This window comes from Pleurodeles waltl, chromosome 1_2 (assembly GCF_031143425.1).
Source record: "Pleurodeles waltl isolate 20211129_DDA chromosome 1_2, aPleWal1.hap1.20221129, whole genome shotgun sequence".
NCBI lineage: Eukaryota > Metazoa > Chordata > Amphibia > Caudata > Salamandridae > Pleurodeles > Pleurodeles waltl.
The window spans coordinates 1222321752-1222342270 of NC_090437.1; the positions used below are offsets into that span (position 1 = coordinate 1222321752).

General features: G+C 43.7%; 1 protein-coding gene across 11 annotated transcripts in view; it reads left to right on the forward strand.

The window, feature by feature from the left end:
• The window catches only part of CTBP1 (C-terminal binding protein 1), a 1451962-nt gene extending 1435605 nt beyond the window's left edge, over positions 1-16357 (forward strand). For all 11 annotated transcript variants that reach the window (XM_069204084.1, XM_069204092.1, XM_069204101.1 and 8 more), the window contains one exon: positions 15249-16357. In XM_069204084.1, coding sequence (XP_069060185.1) covers positions 15249-15432 — 184 coding nt within the window. In that variant the 3' untranslated portion in view covers positions 15433-16357. The remainder of the gene's footprint in view (positions 1-15248) is intronic.
• Positions 16358-20519: the final 4162 nt, after the last annotated feature.

Consider the following 20519-nt stretch of genomic DNA (forward strand, 5'->3'; position numbering starts at 1 on the left):
AAGACGCAAGCTGCAACTGCAAGACAACTAGATCACTTTTATACGTGGGTCCGGCTTTCCTTGGGGGCGATAGCAGCCCCCAGGGAAACCACACATGCATTGACAAAAGTGATCTATATATACCTACCCTACCATTTAAAAAAAAAAAAATATATATATATGCCCCTCCCCAGTCACCCCCCCCCCCCCCCCCCAAGTGAAATCCCTGGTGTCTAGTGGGGTTTCTTGGCCCTCGATCGCAGCGCAAGGCCGGTGAAGTGTTTAATTAGTTTTGTTTTATTAGTGTACATCCACTCCTCGCTCTGTGATTCACATGCATATCCTTTTTTTTCCCCATCTCTTGTTCTCCATGTTGCCCATCAGCCATAAAAAATGCTCTATGGTGAGACCAGCGCTGGTCACTCCTTTGCGCTTTTTTCCTCGTTATTTTTTTTTCCTTGAATCAAGCCAGAGCTCGGCCACCTTTGCACTTTGTGTGTTGGTTCAGGTGTGTGCTAGCATTCACAATCGTGCTAAAATACTTTTCATGGAGTGAGTTTACAGTGAAACATTCATGCTTTACGTTTACTTTCTTCCTCTACTCAGGTTTCAAAGCTTGGGCATACACACTTCTTTTAGAAAACACCATTACATATTATGCTGTTCTTCAAATAATCACTGACACAAATCGAGTCCCAGAAGAAATAATGTGGCAAGAGATATTTTGCTCATCAGAATTCCCTGCCAGTGTACTCCCTATAATATTATTTTGCTTGAAACAAGATTACTGCAGTTACAAGCCGGAGTGCTAGTAGCATATCCAAGGATCCAGCCAGTACATACATGTTATAAGTGTAGGGTACTGCTAATAACATCAGAGCACCACACACTTATGTCAGTTTTGCTGCTTACTTACACTATTGGTGTTGGTGCGCTTTTAAGCCAGTAATGTTGTAACTCTGCACTTAACCCTGTGATGCTGTAATTTAGTTACTGGATGCTGAAGTTCTGCCTCTCAGTTATCACATGATGCTGTAGCTCAGTTACTCATGTAGCTATGGTCCTGGTGGTGCTGTAACTCAGTTAATTTAAGCTGATATGCTGCTGCTTTGTTACTCCAGTGGTGCTGCAACTCACTAACGGTATGCCGGTGTGCTGCTGTTTCGTTACTTTAGTGGTACTGTTGTTCAGTCTTATCCGAGGTCCTACTGCTCACTTATTCCTATGGTATTTGCCTAATATGCAGGATGTACTAGTCAAATGTGCTGGTTCTACATCTCAGTTATGCCTGTTTTTCCCTTCCAAATACCGGTTTTACTTATTTGTCCTTGTTGCTGCTCATTTTGCTTAAGCCTCTCTTGTACAATTATGCCAGTGTTCTTGCTCAGTTGATTGTGAACCTGCTTAATTAAACTTGCACTGCCACTCAGTCTGTCAGTGTTACTGTTAATCTATATCCAGGTGCTGGTAGTCAATTATGCCTTAGACATTGCTCGTTAATGCTAGCAATGACCCTGCTTAATCAGGTCCTTGATGCTGCTTCTGAATTATACAGGTGGTACTTCTGCTTAACTATGCCTTTTCTACCTCTTGGTTAAACCCATGGTTCTGCCATGTCTTGCCTGCCCTGCTAAATTATGTCATTTGAGCTATGTGTTTGGTTAAGCCACAGCTGATGGTCAAATACGCCAGTGGCACTTTGAATCAATTGTAACATTACTAATTATGCCATGCTGTGCATCTGCTGTTACTCAGTTATATGGAACGCTTTCATTGTGTTTGTGATAGTGTAGCTGTTGCCACACTGACATGTACTCATTTGGGTTCTGCCCTGTAGGGCTTAAACCATCTTGCAATTAAAAGTTTTACTGGGGGGAGGAGGCAAATGGGCTGAAGAGAGGAGGGTGTACAGAAGCCCTTGCCTACTCTTAAGCCCCAGAGAAGCCAATAGTAGGGTGCTCAATGTTTGAAGTAAAGCAAGAGTCCATACAGCCTCATGGATTACCTACAGGTTTGTAATAAGCCTATCAGTATAAATGCAGTTGCCGTGGCCAGTCTGCCCACCATCTTTCTGATACAGTGGCAGTGAGTGCTTGTATAATGGCTTAGCATGTGTGAGAACAACATTAACGGTTGGGTGCTGTCAGACCCCATTTGGTGGGCCACTGGGCATACAGGGTCTGCATGGCCTTAAAAGTGAATGTAGAAGTAGTTTGTCAATGGTGTCCATCCTGCTATGGCTTTGCTAATTGGGCCTAGTACACCCTGCCTGCACTGGACTCTCAGGGTAGTGGGCACAAGTGTTCAAAATCTTTTCAGGAAGGTAGTTTGGGGGGGGAGGGTGGAGGATGAGAGCTCACGACTCAACAGTAAACCAACAGACACAACAATAACATATTGTTCAACCCAGTCCTTATATTTTGGGTAAAAAAGAAAGAGCTTTAATCATACAGCATAACAGGACAAGGCACTGATAAAGCACGGGTGCAGTTAGTCAGAATACTCTCCAGAGCATAGATGCACACAACAGTTCAGTTTGCTTTCACCACTTCACATTCACACAGTAGAGGCCTCAGTTTTTCATTCTACGCACAGTTCTACTCACAGTTTTGGCCCCATGGCTACCTGCATTCTGCCATTGCATTTCTGATGGTGCAAAACAGGTTCATGCAGTAGACCCACTCCTGCAGTGCCAGCTCATGGGCTACATAAGTCATAAGTATGACCTTACTTAGAACTTGATTTCTGGGAGAGATAAGTGCATCAGGTCATATCACATCAGAGCTTTCATCTAAGTGGCGACAGTGAATTCAGACAGTGCTAGAAGTAGCAGAAGTCTCTGGCTGCTGATCACATACATTATTTGGCAAATTCAAGTCTTGGTGCAGTTCAAGAACTGCTCAGTGACACTGGGTGTCCCATCCACAATGGATAACTCTTGGCTTTGCACCTTAATATTTGCTTCCTTTCACTGTCTTTATCCCCATGCATAGTATGCTGGGCTTTCTCCTCCACAAAACTCTCCTCCTGTAGGGCCACGCACACAACTCCCTTTTCTCAGCATCCATGCAGCTTCTGAAGCTCTAAGCTCACCCACTGCTCCTCCAGCAGAAAGTACAAACTTCCCTCACCTCTGAGAGAGACTCTCATGAAAGCACCGGTCCTGGTCACAAACCAGTCCTTTAGGATGCTCTGCAGAGCATTTCCTTTCTTGGTCATGAAGAACGTGGAACTTAAACAAAGTGGGTGGTTTGGATCCCACATTTATGCAGTTTCCAGGCAGGGCATGTGGATTGGTGTCAAAAAGATTTCCTAATATGTGTAAGATGATTCTCTTTCAAATGTAATTTTCTGGCTGTTCACACAACACAGCCATTGCTCAAGCAGGTAGCAATGGTGAAGGCTCCAAGCAGAAGGGTACAGAACCAAGATACAGTGAGATGTCTGTCACCAGGGTTCCTGAAGCAGTACTCCGTGACAGACCAACGTGCAGACCTTGCCGTGACACTTTCTTACCGTAAACACAGAAACCCCAACCTTCATCCCTACCATCCATTAATGGGCAGTGGTATGGAAAAAGTAATCATCAGCTCTCTGCTAACAAGGAACTCAGTTAATATCTAAAGTTAGCCCACTCTCCATCCAACTTCACTCCAGTGTCTCATTCTCTGTCCTCCAGTCACACAAATGCAGTCAATACATTTTCACTGTCTGTGGAAACTGTATCCACCCTCCATCTTGTGCCATACTAGACCAGAGGCTATCCAAAGTCCAGCCCGAACTGCCACGCCATGTCCTTTCTGAAGTGAAACACAAGCAAAGCAAGACCAGTTTCAGCCTAGTTGGGCCTCATTAGTCTGGTGCAGCTTGGTTGCAGAGGCACAGGACCTGTGTCTGGGTATATCCATCCCACGCAGGAAGACCTTGGGACCATTTTAATATCCATTAGATGACTGAAAATACTGGGTTATGTTCATTGATCTTGATTATGGTCATTCTCTTCCAGGGGATCCTCAATAATAGTCATAAACATTGAATATTCCCGCCCTCGTGCGGGGACACCGGAGCATACATAAAACACACACATATAAAAGTATGAAATATGCACGAAAAAATAAATAAATATATATATATATATATATAGCATTTTTAGTAGACACATTTTCTAAACTCATATATACGTGTGTATAACAGCAATGCAGACTATATTCATAAACAGGCTAAAATGCTTTATTTCTATGGAGTTTATTTTTAAACAGTCCTTTTCAAAATTACAATAAGAGAAAAACTTTCCAAAGCCCCATAGCTGGGCCCAGGGAAAGAAGCAGTAGCAACATTAGTGAAAAAAGAGAAAAATACTACATTGAAAACAATGGAGCATTATTAGCCAATAGGCTGCATGCAGGTTAACACAGGAGAACCATAAAATTCTGGCACCGTGCCTATAAGACCCTGAGCACCTCCAATATCCACCCATGCCTCAGGGGTGAAGGAGAGGTGACAGTTGGTTCACAGTTAGGTCAGTTCTTTTTTCCGGCTTCTTCTGAGAGGATCCTGGAGCATTGAGCTCTGTTTTTCTGAGTTTTTCTCAGGAAAATACTTAAAAACAGCGTTTTTTCTGTTTTCACTCGATATTTTACACCTTTGTCTGAGTCAAGAGACTTTTTTCTGACTAAAAAATGCCTTCTCTTTTTGTGAAGTGCCCTTCCTGTGGGAAGAAGGCCCAGTCAGATCCACACACTCTCTGCATTGTGTGTTTGCCTCAGAGTCACTGCCCTGACACTTGCGGACACTGCAAGAACATGTCAAAAAGTACTCTGAAGGACAGGGAGAAGATCAGACTTCATGGTCTTCATGAGAGGCAGAAGACATCGTCCTCTTCGCTTCCCAGGTAGCCAACAAGCCATTCTCAGGAGAGACAGGCTAGATCGACGTCAGCAGGTAGGAAGGTACCTGTTTGTTCCCCGTCGACGTCATCGCTGCCACCGTCACATCGCCGACGACCCGACCGTCGAAGGATACGACGTCGAAGGAACATGGCCACCACAGGGGCAGATCTCCGTCGACGGCAACCCAGCGATCGACGTCGAGCCAGCACCAGCGTGGCCATTCGCCGTCGAAGGCCTCGCACCCCTCGACGGCACGAAAGACGACATTGAATTCGCCTCAACGGCAAGAGCAAAAACATCCGCTGTCGATGGCCCATCTCTCGACGGCGAGGCACACAACGTCGAGCAGGTCGCGGTCAAGGGATCGCCATCGAGGCGCTCAGCGTTGAGACCAGAGCAACCCACGTCACTCCCTTCGTCGTTGCAACTGTCGACGCAGGTTTTGCCTGTCTTACAAGGAGAAGAGCGTCGGCTACCACCTGCGGGTAAGACCACTCCAACATCTCCGGTGGTCTCCATAAGGAGTGGCTCATCTGGGCGGTCGAGAGCCGCATCGTCTGGGCATGTCTCGCCCATCAACTTGTCGCCAAGGTGGTTGGAGAGCCTTAATAGAACGACTGCCTCCCCAGACTCGCAATACTCGAGGATGTACTCACCTTCGGCTTCTCTCCCGAGAACACCATCGCCAACAGCGTGGGCAGGACGGGCTCGTTCTGCGTCTCGCCAGTCGGCCACTAGGCCTAGACGCGCCGCTACAACATCTTGGAGCAGGTCATGCTCCCAGAGAAGATGTAGATCACGGTCACGCCGTCGCTGAAGGTCAACTTCTTGGTCATCGTCGGGGTCCTCAGTAAGAGAGTACTCCCCGACCCTAACGGATTCTCCACCAGCTAGAGTATCCATCTGGAAGACGATATCACAACCTTTAACGAGGTGCTTCTCAGGGGAGCACAAAAGCTGAATATAGAGGTCCCGGATCCTTCAACCGCCTCATCCGTGATCTTTGAAACCCTGCAACATAGAGCGGTTTCAAAGAAATTGCTACCGCTGGTGCCTGGTCTTTTACAACCAACCATGGACACCTTTTTAGCACCAGCCACCCTCAGATCAGATCCTGCTAGGATCTTAAAGAAATATAAGGAACCTGAGCAAGATCCTTTGTTTCTCAGGACTGATCCACCGCCGGACTCAGTCATATTGGCCGCAGCCCAGAATACGCACTCAGTGGCATCATCCTCCACGGTTCCACCAGACAAGGAGAGTAGGCACTTGGACTCTCTGGGGAGGAAGATGTGTTGCACGGCGGCTTCCATGATGAAGGTCTCCAGCGCTTCCGCACTCCTAGGCAGATACGACCGATCACTCTGGGACTCGCTGAGCAGGTTCACAGAGAAGCTGCCTAGGGAGGACAGGCAGGATTTTCAGGAGATCCTTCAGGAGGGGAGTCTGATCTCCAATCAGGTCATCAGTGCAGCAGCAGATGGGGCAGACTTACCAGCACATGGTTACGCACATGGGGTTTGTGCGAGAAGGTCTTCCTGGCTGAGACTTACAGGATTGAAGCAGGAAGCGCAGCAGTGCATCCTAAACCTTCCGTTCAACGGAAACTCGCTTTTTGGAGCCCACACAGATGAGGAGGTGGCGCGTATGAAGGCAGAAGTGGACACCATGAGGGCAGTGGGCCTGGAGAAAAGAAAGGACTTCAGGCGAAGGTATAGACCTTACGACAGGCGCCCTTTTCAGCAGAGGGTTCAAGCCCCTCATTGGTCCCAAAGGCCACAACAGAGGCAAGGGCGTCCACTCTTCCAATCTCGTAAGTCCATGAGAGACCGAGGGTCAAGCAGACCTCAGCAGTCCACACCCAAAGCTCCTGCAAAGCAATGAGGACTCGCTTCCCTTAACACTGTGCACCACTCCGGTGGGGGGGAAGTATCCCAGCGTTCATTCACGAGTGGCGTGGCATAACAAAAGACAAATGGGTGCTGAACATTGTAGAGAATGGGCACTCTCTTCTTTTCCGACAACCTCCTCCTCACTTGCCACCAACCAAATGCAATCCGGCTCACATGAGCCTATTACGCAAGGAGGCTCACGCCCTTTTTACAGAAAAAAGCAATAGAAAAAGTCCCAGTTGCGCACAGAGTGAAAGAAGTATACTCCCGCTACTTTCTGGTAGCAAAAAAAGGTCGAGAAGGAGTTTTCAGACCGATTCTGGACTTACGACTACTGAACAAGTACATAAAAAAGCAAAAGTTCAGGATGCTGGCTCTCCACCAGATTTTCCCTCAGCTGCATCAAGGAGACTGGATGTGCTCCATAGACCTGCAAGATGTGTACTTTCATATCACGATCATTCCCAAGCCTCGGAAATTCCTACGCTTCCGGATAGCCTCCCAGCACTATCAGTTCAAGGTGCTTCCATTCGGCCTAAAATCTGCCCCTCGCGTTTTCTAAAAATGCATAGCAACGGTAGCGGCGCATCTAAGGAAGCAGAAAATCTTCATTTACCCATACCTAGACGACTGGCTACTGAAAGCCTCCTCTCCGGAGCAGGCGAAAAGCCATCGGGACATTGTGCTCAGTGTTTTCAGATCTCTAGGTCTACAGGTCAACTACCAAAAGTCCACCCTCATCCCAACGCAAAACCTCCACTACCTTGGAGCAATACTGAATACAGAGCTCGAAAGAGTGTATCCTTCGGAGGAACGACTATTATCAATAAAGAGAAAGTGTCAAGACCTTATGAGGTCCGACGCACCTACGGCCCGTCAGGTGACATCTCTACTGGGCTCCATGGCCTTGTGCATTTTCATTGTCCCGAATGCCAGGCTACATATGAGGCCTCTTCAAGAGGCGCTGGAAGACAACTGGAACCAGAGCACAGACCGCTGGGAGGACAGAATGCGTCTTCCGATAGGAGCACGACAATCGTTACGATGGTGGATGCACAGACCTCACCTGTCAGTAGGAGTTCCGTTTCACCAGCTAATCCCGTCCGACACTCTGGTAACCGATGCGTCGCTTCAGGGTTGGGGAGCTCATCTGGGTTCCCTTCAAGCTCAGGGCCGGTGGTCCGACAACGAAAGAGAGTACCATGTCAACCTGCTGGAGCTCAGAGCAGTTCATCTGGCTCTCAAGTCTTTTGCTCCATTGATTCAGGGGAAATCTCTTCTAGTGCAAACGGACAATACGACGACAATGTATTATCTGAACAGACAAGGAGGAACGAGATCCCTGCCCCTATCTCGGGAGTCTCAGGCCATCTGTCATTGGCTCTTAGCGAGGGGAACGTCTCTTACAGCAGTTCACCTACCAGGGCAACAAAATGTGGAGGCGGACTTCCTGAGCAGAACTCTCGAGGATGCCCACGATTGGGTTCTTCACGACAAGGTCGTCGAAGACATCTTCGGTCAATGGGGTCGGCCTCAATTGGATTTCTTCGCAGACGAGGAAAATAAGAAATGCCCTGACTTTGCGTCCAGGTTTTACCGTTCGGGGTCTCGAGGGAAGGCCCTGTTGATCGACTGGTCAGGGATATTTATCTACGCTTTTCCAACGATTCCCCTCATACCTGCGGTTATAAACAAACTCTACAAATCCAGCACCAGAAAGATTCTCATAGCTCCGCAATGGCCTCGTCAGTTCTGGTACACAGATCTCCTCAACCTATCAGAACAGCCTCACAGGAGGCTGCCGTGCAGACCGGATCTCCTTTGCAGGCTGGGAGGCAGGATACTTCACCCCAACCTCCCTCTCTGAGCTTGACGGCATGGCTCCTGAATTCCTGCAGTATGGGCACCTAGGGCTCTCGCAGGAGTGCATGAACATCTTAAAGGAGTCCAGACGACCTTCCACTCGGCGTTCTTACGCGTTCAAGTGGAAGGGGTTCTACATATGCTGTCGTCAGCAAGGTCAGAATCCTATACTGGCTCAGGAGGAGGTCATACTGTCTTACCTACTCCATTTGGCAAAATCGGGTCTGCAAGTGTCATCTATTAAGGTACATTTATCTGCCATTACAGCCTATCGTAAGTCACCTTCTCAGGAATCCTTTTTTACAAGGTCAGTAGTCAAGGATTTCTTAGAAGGTTTGAAAAAAGTTTTTCCACCCATTCGAAAACCCTCCCCTCCATGGAAGCTAAACATAGTACTATCAAAACTCATGGGCCCTCCTTTCGAGCCTATCCACAAAGCATCTTTGCAACACCTTACGTGGAAGACGGCTTTTCTGGTAGAATTACTTACGCGAGGAGGGTCAGTGAAATTCAGGCTTTGTCCTCCAAAGAACCATACACAGTCTTCCACGAAAATAGAGTGGTTCTACGAACTCATCCATCATTCTTACCGAAGGTGGTGTCAGACTTTCACATTAATCAGACTATTTCACTACCAACTTTTCTCCCCAATCCGGATACTCCGGGGGAGAAAGCTTTGCACTCCCTAGATTTGAAAAGAGTGCAAAAATTTGACTTGGATAAGACCAAACTAATTAGACAATCTCACCACTTATTTGTAAATTACGGTCATATGAGAACAGGCGAGGCAGCCTCAAAACGAACCATATCTAGATGGATAGTTTCATGTATTGTTACTGCATATCAATTGGCTAACAAACAGCTACTTGCTAGGCCTTAGGCTCATTCGACAAGAGGAAAGGCGGCTACGGCTGCAATCCTTAATAATGTTCCAATCTCTGAAATTTGTAAGGCTGCTACATGGAAGTCTGTACATACATTTACTAGGCATTACTGTTTGGACTCAGATGCCAGAGCAGACGCCCAAGTTGGGCAAGCATCTCTGAGAAATTTGTTTGCATAATACATATTTCTTTCTGGACTTCTATTAGACAGTCCGCAGAGTTAAGGGATGGGCTTGCTAATCTATTCAATGTTTGACTATTGATGAGGATCCCCTGGAAGAGAAGGATAAGTTACTTACCTGTAAATCCTAGTTCTCTTCCAGGGGTATCCTCATCAAAGTCATAAACAACCCACCCTTCTCCTCGGACGCAAGTCTCCTAGAAATGCAGGACACACTATCTTTTGAATCTGCTGGACAAGTTGTCACCGTAAAAAAGTACTGACCTAACTGTGAACCAACTGTCACCTCTCCTTCCCCCCTGAGGCATGGTGGGATACTGGAGGTGCTCAGGGTCTTAAGGGCACGGTGGCAGAATTTTATGGTTCTCCTGTGTTAACCTGCATGCAGCCTATTGGCTAATAATGCTCCATTGTTTTCAATGTAGTTTTTTCTCTTTTTTCACTAATGTTGCTACTTCTTCTTTCCCTGGGCCCAGCTATGGGGCTTTGGAAAGTTTTTCTCTTATTGTAATTTTGAAAAGGACTGTTTAAAAAAAATAAAAAATCCATAGAAATAAAGCATTTTAGCCTGTTTATGAATATAGTCTGCATTGCAGTTATACACACGTATATATGAGTTTAGTATGACATTTTGTCTACTAAAAATGCTATATATATCTATTTTTCGTGCATATTTCATACTTTGTGTGTATTTTATGTATGCTCCGGGGTCCCCGCACGAGGGCGGGAATAGTCAATGTTTATGACTTTGATGAGGATACCCCTGGAAGAGAACTAGGATTTACAGGTAAGTAACTTATCCTTCAGTGAGGTACGATAGTACTCTGCCACAGTATCTGAGCTATCAGTGCATTTGAGTCATTCACTGATATTTGAAGACTTTTTTTATTGAACACCATTAAACAACTCAAGTGTGACTAATCACACTTAAGTCTTGGGCCGTCAAGGCCTTGAAATGATATAAAACTTGTAGAGTTTATATTTAAATTAACTTGTCAGTCATAGTGTCCCTTTTAACTTGTGGAAATTCGGGGGCTGGAACCTTTGAGAACCACTTGTCAGTAACCTGGTTCTGACCTCTCAGCTTATTTTGGTTTCTTATGAAATAGAAAGGAATCGAATTACCTCATGGATTTAAGCACAGTTTTAGTAATGCTTTTGTTCACTGAGGGCATTGTTAGCCTTACTGGTCTTGGTACTAACATAATTAGCTTTTTCTCACATGCACAACTACCCCTTTGTAACTGCCTTCTAAGAGGTTCAGAGGACTGGGCAACAGTCCATCAGATGTCTTCTCACTGTCCCTGTGTCATATGGCAAATGCTAAGAAAGTACTTCACATGCTGTGAGGACCACTTTCAGAGGGCCACGGGGCAAGCAGGAGCTACTGGGCCAAACCATAGTGCTCTTTTACTCCTGATGTCCCAGAAGCCAACCTACTGTGAATCAAGAAACAGCTCAGCCAGTTACCCCTTCACTTGATTCTCAGTGGTAATGTGAGTCAAGCAGTCCAAGGTATCTCTTATGGGGGGGGGGTAGTCATAGGGGGTTGAACACATGCTCACAACTCACAACTGTCAATAATGATTGTCCAGTCAAATGCTTTCTTTTCTTAGAATACATTATACACAAACAATAAACACAGCCCCCTGAGTCCCACTTCTCTCTCACTAGCGATAGTGGTTATTCCACATTCACTATAGGTGACATTCAGGTTAGGTCCCACTAGCCATCTGAGTCTAAGGAGTCCACTCTGTTAGAAAAGTCAAAAGTTTTCAAAGGCTGAAACCCTTGGGGTCTTCTGGCATGTAGTTCAGTCTTACCTGCACTAGAAAGGATTGTCCAACTATAATTTTTGAGAACGCCTCTGTTGTAGGCACCGCAGCTGCAGCAGCAGCCTTGTGTATCACACATGCGTCTCTGCAGGAGCCGCGACTGGGTGTCCTGGCACTCCTCCAATGCTTCAGTAAGTTTCCCTTGGTCTGCACATGGGCAAAGACGTAATGGTTGCAGCAGATCGCACAGTGGCCTCCTCTGACATATAGGGTCACCAGCTTAATTCCGCACTTGGGCATCTATCCAATCAGCGCAGCAGCCATTTTTTCAGAGAGAGGCATTCTCTACCTCCAGTCAGCTCTGAGTCTCCCAAAGAGGAACCCAGAATCTTTCATGTGTTATGCCATTCACAGACACACATACTGAAAGATTTGTAGGGCTGGTTCAGATTTTCATGTCACTAAAACATTATAGAACAACTCAGTCATCCACAGTCAGGATCATCTCCAAAAAACTGGCTGGTTTTGGGAAGAATCAGTCTTAGATCATGGGGCACTAGAACAAGCAAGAGTTGGAACAGAAGTAATCTTGTTCCGTGTACCCTTGTGTACCTGACCCAACCCCAACACTCCTGCATAATGAAAGACATGCAAACATAAAAACACTTAAGTGTGTGGGTAGAATGTGCATTTACCTTGAGGATTCTTCTGGCACTGTTGACAGTTAATGTAGGTTTACTTTTACCCAACTCTCTGTTGCTCATTTTGTCAACCTTGGAAAGATACAACGTTTCATGGATCCACTGTGATTTTAACCTGTGCCTATGATATCAAATGCAGATCCATGTAATGGATGCATTAATGAACTGAGTCACTACCCCAGGCTTAATGCAATTATCACCACCGCAAACCATAATGGAAACGCTGGATCTGTGAGCTGCTTAGCTTTAAATGACCCAGTTTATAACTCCAGAAGTTGGACACCCCCATGATAATTTAAATGAATTAGGTTTGTGCTTGCTCTGAATTCTGAAATCGTATGTGAATGTATAGGAATTGGTAGGTTATCAGAAAAAAAAAATATTGTCCTTTCTGATACTCGTGAATTTGTTTAATATACTCCGTGTATGTTCTGTTTAAAGAGTTTGTTTTTACTATGTTTTCATATTTCTATACTAGTGCAGAAAGTCTCTCTTGAAACATTTACGCTCCCCTCAAATCCTGTCATTTGATAATCTTCATCGTTCACCTGTCACATCATAAACTATGTTGACTTTAAGGGAAAGTGCCCTTTATGACTTCTAGTTTATAATCCATGTAATTATGGAGGCAGATTTGACCAAGGCTGTAAACCAGGGTTGAGATAGAGGGATTGGAATGTTTTGAGACGTATATAGGAACCGGGGCAGGACCATCATTTTATACAACATTATGCATCTCAGGATGTTGAGAAGAGTCCGCCATCGTGTTAGGTAATCGTTGAGTTTCTGCATCAGAGGTCTAATGTTCAAGGACCATGTAAGTTCAGGAAGAAGGGATACCCAGATATTTAAAGCTGTCGACGTAGGACTATTTAGTCCTGCTAATCAAAGCCGTCTTGGGATTCAACCAGCGGCACAAGAATCAATTAAAACAGGAATCTTAAATTACAAATTGTGGTACTGTTAATTTGAGCATTAGTTGATAGCTGCTAACCTTCTGTATATGCTTCAGTTGAAAAAAATTTGCACTTTGATTTTCTTCCTCTGTGCCTCAAAAACATTGTAACTAGATGGTTCCCAACACTCCACAGTTGTCATTTATGTTTGTCCCTCTTTCATTGTATGATTGTACACAGGTGCATTGGTTTAGAGGTATTGGGAGGGTGGGTGTCTTATATACACAATAGTTAAGTGATATTTTCAGCACATTTGGTCATGAATTGGCCATTATTCATAGTATGGTGGCAGAGGTAGTGTAAAGTAAGAGGCCAAAGGCTTGTGCTGTTGATTGATCACGACTTCACAAGGGTAAGGCAAAACCAACTACTTTATTCCCGAGAAATGAGACAAAAAGGATTAATAATAGCATGGCAGTAGCATCGTGTAGGATTTTAGAACTATCAACTGGCCCGAGAAATGGACAGTAAAAGGCAATTAACCGGCTAGCATATGAAGACCGGAACCCTAAGATACTTATATTTTCAGACTTTGGTCCTGTGAACTTGATGATCATTATGAGGATGGACTTTGCAGACCCTATATAAATCCCTCTCTCTTCTGATATGTTTTATGAAAGAGAAAGAGAATTGGGGTTTGCACAAGTAATGAAAAGAGAGACGTAGTTGCCCAAGAAGTTAATTGATAGCAAAAGGATGCTAACAAGAGTGCCAGGGAAGCAGGTATCCAAACAAACCATCCTAAGGAGGAGCTCCTAAATGATTAGAACAGAAATCCCCAAATGACAACTGCAGATGAAGTATGAGTAAAGTGGAGGAATTAGAGCTGTAGCACGGATGTCCCGTGTGTGTGAAAGATCATTGGTGAAGAAGAGTGAGTTTAACAGCGAGCACAGTGGAAATCCTAAAAAGAAACAAAAGCACTAGAGGTGCAAGAGTGTTGAAGAGGGGTGATGCTGTTAATTATACAGCATATAATATCCATCCAGGTGTAAAACGCCGACATTAATCAGTTTGAATAATTGGCGATTGCGTAGAAAATCAAATATTTTAATTGATAAACTGCTGATAAACATAACCATGTGTGGAAAAATAGTGGTGGCACAGCTACTGAACAGCATGCTGCAAAAGAAGAAATAATGAATGAACAAATAGACGTCCTAATTGTTCCGCGTGGTATGTTTCCTAAAGCTGTGAAGCACCTGTGAGCCTTAGGGTTGTGGATTAGATGGATGCAGAAATGCTAAGAAATACCGTGCATCCAAGGTGGGGAGAACCACTATGAGTTATTTACAGGCTGTGCTATATTTCTTTATAAATGTGTCTAGTTACCTACGAAACCGTGTTGCACAAGTCCTTGCTACACTTCTCTAATGTACACTGGACTGTACAAAATGGAACACTGGCTGTAAAACTGGATTGAATCCCTGGAGAGCTAGACTTTCACGAGCATTCCTATACCTCTTATACTGTGTATAAATCACCAAGTTGAATGCATCTCTATGGTAGGAATGTATCTCGCTCGCCGTGTTCCATTGGTGGCTGGATCACTGTGGTGCATCCTCTTTTATTTTAATCCACTCACAAATAGTGCAGCAGACTGTAACAGAAAATGTGTGATTTAATTATTGGTTCAGATTTCAGCTTCTTACATAGGATGATTGGGGTAATATGTAGAACATAACTGTTTCCAGTTAGACTTGTCTGTGGGGCGTACCTCTGGCATATATTTATTCTTGAATTCGCAGAAATTCTGTGTACTTGCATGATCCCATCAGATATCATTCAAGTTTCACCATGGCATATCATTGTCTAAAACACTGACACATTTTGGACAGTTGTTTTTGCAAGGAGTACCAAGTCTTTCCAATGTTGTGTGCTTCCTGAGGAAATGGGGTAATGGGCAGGGAGGGAAGATGTGCAATAGTAAGAAAGCATCATGTTGCCTTGGATGTTAGGGATGGTATAGTCATTAACGTAATCAGTAAAGAAGGAGGTACATCTGGCAAGAAAGGCCCCAATTGAACAGAATCCAGATTTCATTCTTTCTGAATATCTGTACATTTCTCTGAAAAGAAAACCACTAGCACTGCTCCTAAACGTACCTTCTTCTTTTGCTCCCTATTAGGTACCCTCCCAGTGTTGTAAACGTGGCTCCAGCAGGCCTCCCCTCAGCAGGAGAAGGAATAGTTCCCAGCGCCATGTCATTATCACACGGGCTCCCTCCCGTGGTCCACCCGCCACATGCTCCATCCCCCGGCCAAACTGTCAAACCAGAGGCTGACAGAGACCACCCGAGTGACCAATTGTAGCCCACGAAACACAAAACAGCATTCCCAGCATTGGAGATTTCAACTTCGGAGATTACGTGGAAAAAGCAAAATCTGGATTTTGAGTAGAGGCAAAACCATGAACTTTTAAAAGACCATAATTGTTTTAGAAACTGGTCCAAATATACAGTATAACAGGAAAAGGTGTGGTTGATGAAAAGAAGATTCGGAAGCTATGTTCCTCCGTATAAATTGTAGTTTGTCCCTGTCCAGTGGACTGAGTCACTGTTTCTGTGTCCTATGGGTTCTTTGTTAAGCAAGAGAAGTTAGTAGTTAATTATATCATGAATGTACTTGTCTGTGTACAGTTTTTAGAACATTAAAATGGTTTGTTTGCTTAGCTGACAACAGAAAACACACAAATGAGGTATTCAGCAAACCAGTTTTGAAATGAAAACTAGAAGAAAACTTTCTTTTATATGTTCAAACATGCCCAGAAACAAGGAGGTTGGCAGATTTCTCAGGACAATGAAATTTTCCCATTTTTCTTTCTACGCCGCATAGTGCATTGTTTTTTCTACCTGCTTGTCTTATTATTATTATTTTTTTTAGAATAATTTAGAAACCAGAAAAAATCAAATCTTCTCATTTTTGGCATGGATTTCTTTATTTCCAAATGAAGACCACATTACAAATATAGTGTGAAGGAAGATGTGAAAGATTTCCTACATGAGCAAGCATCGTGCTTTTCTGTCACCAGTCGAAGTGTATTTTATTGGTGGTATGCCGAAAAACAAAACAAAAAAGAGGGCACCAACCTACTGTAAAAGTAGCAGCATTTCAATGCCTACATTGACTCCCTCCTGGTAATGTAGTAGGCTAGCAATATTTTGGTTAAAAATCATGTTTGTGACTGTAACCATTTGTATGAATTATTTTAAAGAAATAAAAATTCCAGACAAACAAACATGCAATGGATTTTTTTCATTTGCTTCGTTTCGCAGTAGACTTTATTTTTGGCGCTGTTTCTTTTCTTCTCTTTCAGTTGTTAGGGTCGGTTCAGCCCTTTCCGATGTCTTTTGAGAATAACGTGGAGCTTGCCATCTTGTGTAACTAAGCAGTTCAATGTAGAAATGAAAGTTATAGCCATAATATTTCTCTTTATGATTTAAGGAGAGTAAATAATTTGTGAAAGACCTGGAACATCTCTGCTAATATATTTGTTTTACCATGCATATTGATCGAGGCAAAGTTTTATATATTTGTTTTACCATGCATATTGACGGAGGCAAAGTTTTTAAGTATGCCCCAAATTGTATTGGAAGATAAAATGCTTGTGGTTATCATAGCATGCTAGAAAACTGAAACTTTATTACTTTTTTTTTTCTAAAATGTCATGAATTCATTCCTAAGCACTTGTGGAAATGCGTATGAGGAGCTATTTTTTTTTTACTGTATATGTGCGCTTTCCCACTCTCAGAATGGATGTACGACTGTCCCTTTTGATTATCCTTGTATCTCACTAGGTTTTCTAAAGTTGTCTTGTCTGCACGGCCTTGTTCCTACAGAAACAAGATAGTGACTTGTGTTAACATCTAGCTTTGAGATACCAAACACCTTCTCTTAGCTAAATCATTGCATAAAGTCTCATTTTGTACATGCTGTGTAATCTTGCATTCAAGGCTTGAGTACTTGTTCTCCTCACCGTGTGCTGGTTTTCTCCACCTGCTCCTCTGTTGCCACCCAGGCACGTCATTGATCAGTAAATAATAAAAATATTATTAAAAATAAAAATTGTGCCTGTGTCATTCTGCAGGTGTGTGCATTTGTGGTGACGCATGCACACACCTATAGAATAATAGGACTGGCAGAAGTGGTTGGGTCATTTTGTCTTTCGTTTGCCAGTGCTGCAGAGCATTGGCAAACTGCATTGGCAAAGCTAATAATTCCAAATGGCAAGACCTACTGCTTTGCCGTTACGTATTTTAACTGTTGTTACATTTACTAGGAGGGGTATTGCACATGGGGGTGATCTGTGTGCGGATGACTGAGATTTATGCACACATTCACAGTATAGATCATTCATAGATAACCTGCCACTTTATAAAAATTAAATCATGATTTCCATTAAAATTAGAAAGAAAAGAGAAACGTTCCAAAAAATATGCTCCTTTATCATTGCTGCATTTCTTCATATTTTTTTGCTTGTCACCCAGTACAGAACGACGGTGGGGCATGAAATGCAAGATGTAAGCTGAAGTACTTGCATGACTTTACCGTCCCTACGTCCCAACCCCCAACCAAAAAAAAAACATGCCGCTGCCACCATTGCCGCTGTGCAGTTCAGTCCCTTTTCTTTCCTTCTTTCCAGCAAAGACTGTTCTTGCCCACCTTATATCCGCCTCCATCATTATGCTTTTTCCTAGCACTGTATGAGTTTTAGAGATTGGACTACTCAATGGAGTGTCTGCAATAGCGTTTTGGTATGAGTGTCATGTGATGTGTACAGTCAGAAATCTACGTGCAGCTGAGTTCTGAATGACTTGGAAATTTTGCAAAAGAGAAGCTGGGAGCTCCAATTAGAGGGAGTCAGAATAATTCCACTATACTCCAATTAGAGCTTCGGGGACACACACAAGTGTACCAACGCACTGATCTGAAATACTAGAAATAGCAAGGAGTCAAATATGACCCCAAGACTTTTGACTCTACCTGAAGGAATACAAGCTTTTCTCGTATCAGGGGCCAATAAACATCCAGCCAGAGTACTCCCGTTTCTGATAAGCAAGACCCCTGTCCTTTCTGCATTGTACTTCAGTTTATTATTTCCCATCCAGTTCCAGATTAAATGTAGACTCTGTTGAAATTCCAATTGTACCATAACTTTGGTGTTGATCTCCAAGGTGGGGAGCTGAAGCTCAAGGACTTTGGCTGCCTTCTGCCTCACCATTACGTAAGACGTTCTCTCCCAAGTGGAAGGACCAGTGGCTGAGAAAAGCCCTGGCTCAGGGAAGGTATCAGGGCCGCTGGCTTCCTGCAAGTCATCATACCAGTTCTATTTGTGGTATCACCCATCAACTGCATCACAGTCATTGTCCAAATCCATATCAAACAGGGAATTCAAGGTATGTGTTCTTCCTTGTGGTGGTGCCAGATCAAGTGGAGGAAACAGAGCTTCTACCGCAGCTAAACGCAGCCTCGGTCGATGTCGAACCAGCACCTACTCAGAGTCTGAGAGGACAATAGGTACATCATCTCCATGGTCACTAGAGTCTGCATTGGTGTTGAAATTCCAGGAACCAGTGTGAATTGTGTCGCAAGGGGCAGAATCCAAATTGGAGCTCAGGGCAGCCCTGTGATGGTCTTGGAGGGTCCAACTGACGCTGAAGGTGAACCCCCTGGCATTATTCCCAATGGAGAACTTCTCAGCAGAGTGAGTAGGCAAGGTTCCAGCGAGTAGGAGCATGGCTTTGCAGAACTCTTCAATCTGTTTCAGAGTGGCTGACAGCCCCGAAACCATGGGTTGTGCCGGGACAAGTTGCAAGATAGGCTCTGGAGTCGATTGACCTTAGGAGTGAGATCGAGCTGCATGATGCCACCCCTGCATCTTCTCAGGAGAGTTTGAATGGCAGGACGGGGTCGAGTCCCACTTATATTTGTTGTGTTTCTCCTTCGTCACACCTGATGATTTTAACCGAGGTGAGGACCGACGTCTGTAAGGGCTCTTGAGACTTCTACATCTGGAATGGGACCAAACTTTTAACTTGAACCTGTCTCATCAGAGTCTTCTATTCCTTGGTGATGTAAAGTTTAATTCAAGGTTTTGTATGTCCTTTGGATTAATTGATGCACAATCCCTGCAGACCTTAGAATCATGACTCTACAGGCAAATCTGATGAGGATCTATCACAGACATTAGTTTGCGTCAATCCTTACAGAGCTTAAAACCTGTCATTTTGGAGGTGGTGGGGGGCAACATTACCTTGCACACTGAAAATAAAAAGATTTGTTATAGGTAAGACGATCAGTGTCAGATGGCATGTAAATAAATTAACTGAGGTCAGACACACATGGTAGTGGCACCTTTATAGGCTCTGCACGTAATTTCCAGAGCAGAACAATGTCAGTGTGGAGGTGCACGGCACCACCTACCAGTGCACAGAGATACTGCAGAAAAAGTTTTCGGATCCAGTCCAACACTTGCGGGAATATTCAGAAGGCGAGGAATCTGCAGTTAAAGTATCTATCAGAAAAAAATATAATCAAGCATAACCAATTCCTAAATTCATTCTTTATGTTGGCCAATAGAAATTGAAGGTTATCCTCTGAAAACATAAGCAAGTTTGCCAAGAATATGCGGAGGGAATCCACCAGAAATAAAGTAAAACGTTGTTTTAATTTCTTTCCTAATATTGGCATTTTTTTCAATAAAATGTACATTAGAACAATTGCATGGCTCATGGAAAGTAGATACTTCACGTAAAATATTTGAAGTATTATTGAATCCGTTTACTGTTCGAAAGGCTGGCTTTTGAACATTATTTGAGTGATTCATCCTCTGAGAATAAAATATCTGTGATCTTAAAAATCAGCTGTAGCCTGTATAGTGTTCTGAAGGCTATTTAGTTTTAGCTCTCCTTAATTTTAGTTTTGCTTTTTTTGTTTCCTGAGACTATTAGGTGGTGAATATGTTGGTACTTGCATAGTTAGTTTTGGCCACTGATGGGGATTATTAAAATTAATCATCCAACTAAAAAATGTAAGCTACCCTCTGAAGATTAGGAAGGTTTAGTAAGGTCATAAGTGACCTATTCACAACTAAGATTCTTCCATTAAGCCATTAGCAATGGTCAGGGCCACTGAAATTATGTGATTCTGCCATTTTGGCATAATTACCAATGGTTTGATTTTGGGAGTATGTTAAAGTTTCCTACTTCTAAGTCCCAAAGAATAAAAAATGTGGTCTGACCAGTGACCAGGTTCAATAAAATGACGATTGATTGTAGATTAGAAATCTTGAGGTGATCCAGCATATGTCATCTAATATGTGTGGTCATTGTGCTGTATTGGAAGAGATCAAATTAGCTAAGTAGATTGTTAAACTCAGCTGCCTTAAGGTCAGTTTTTAA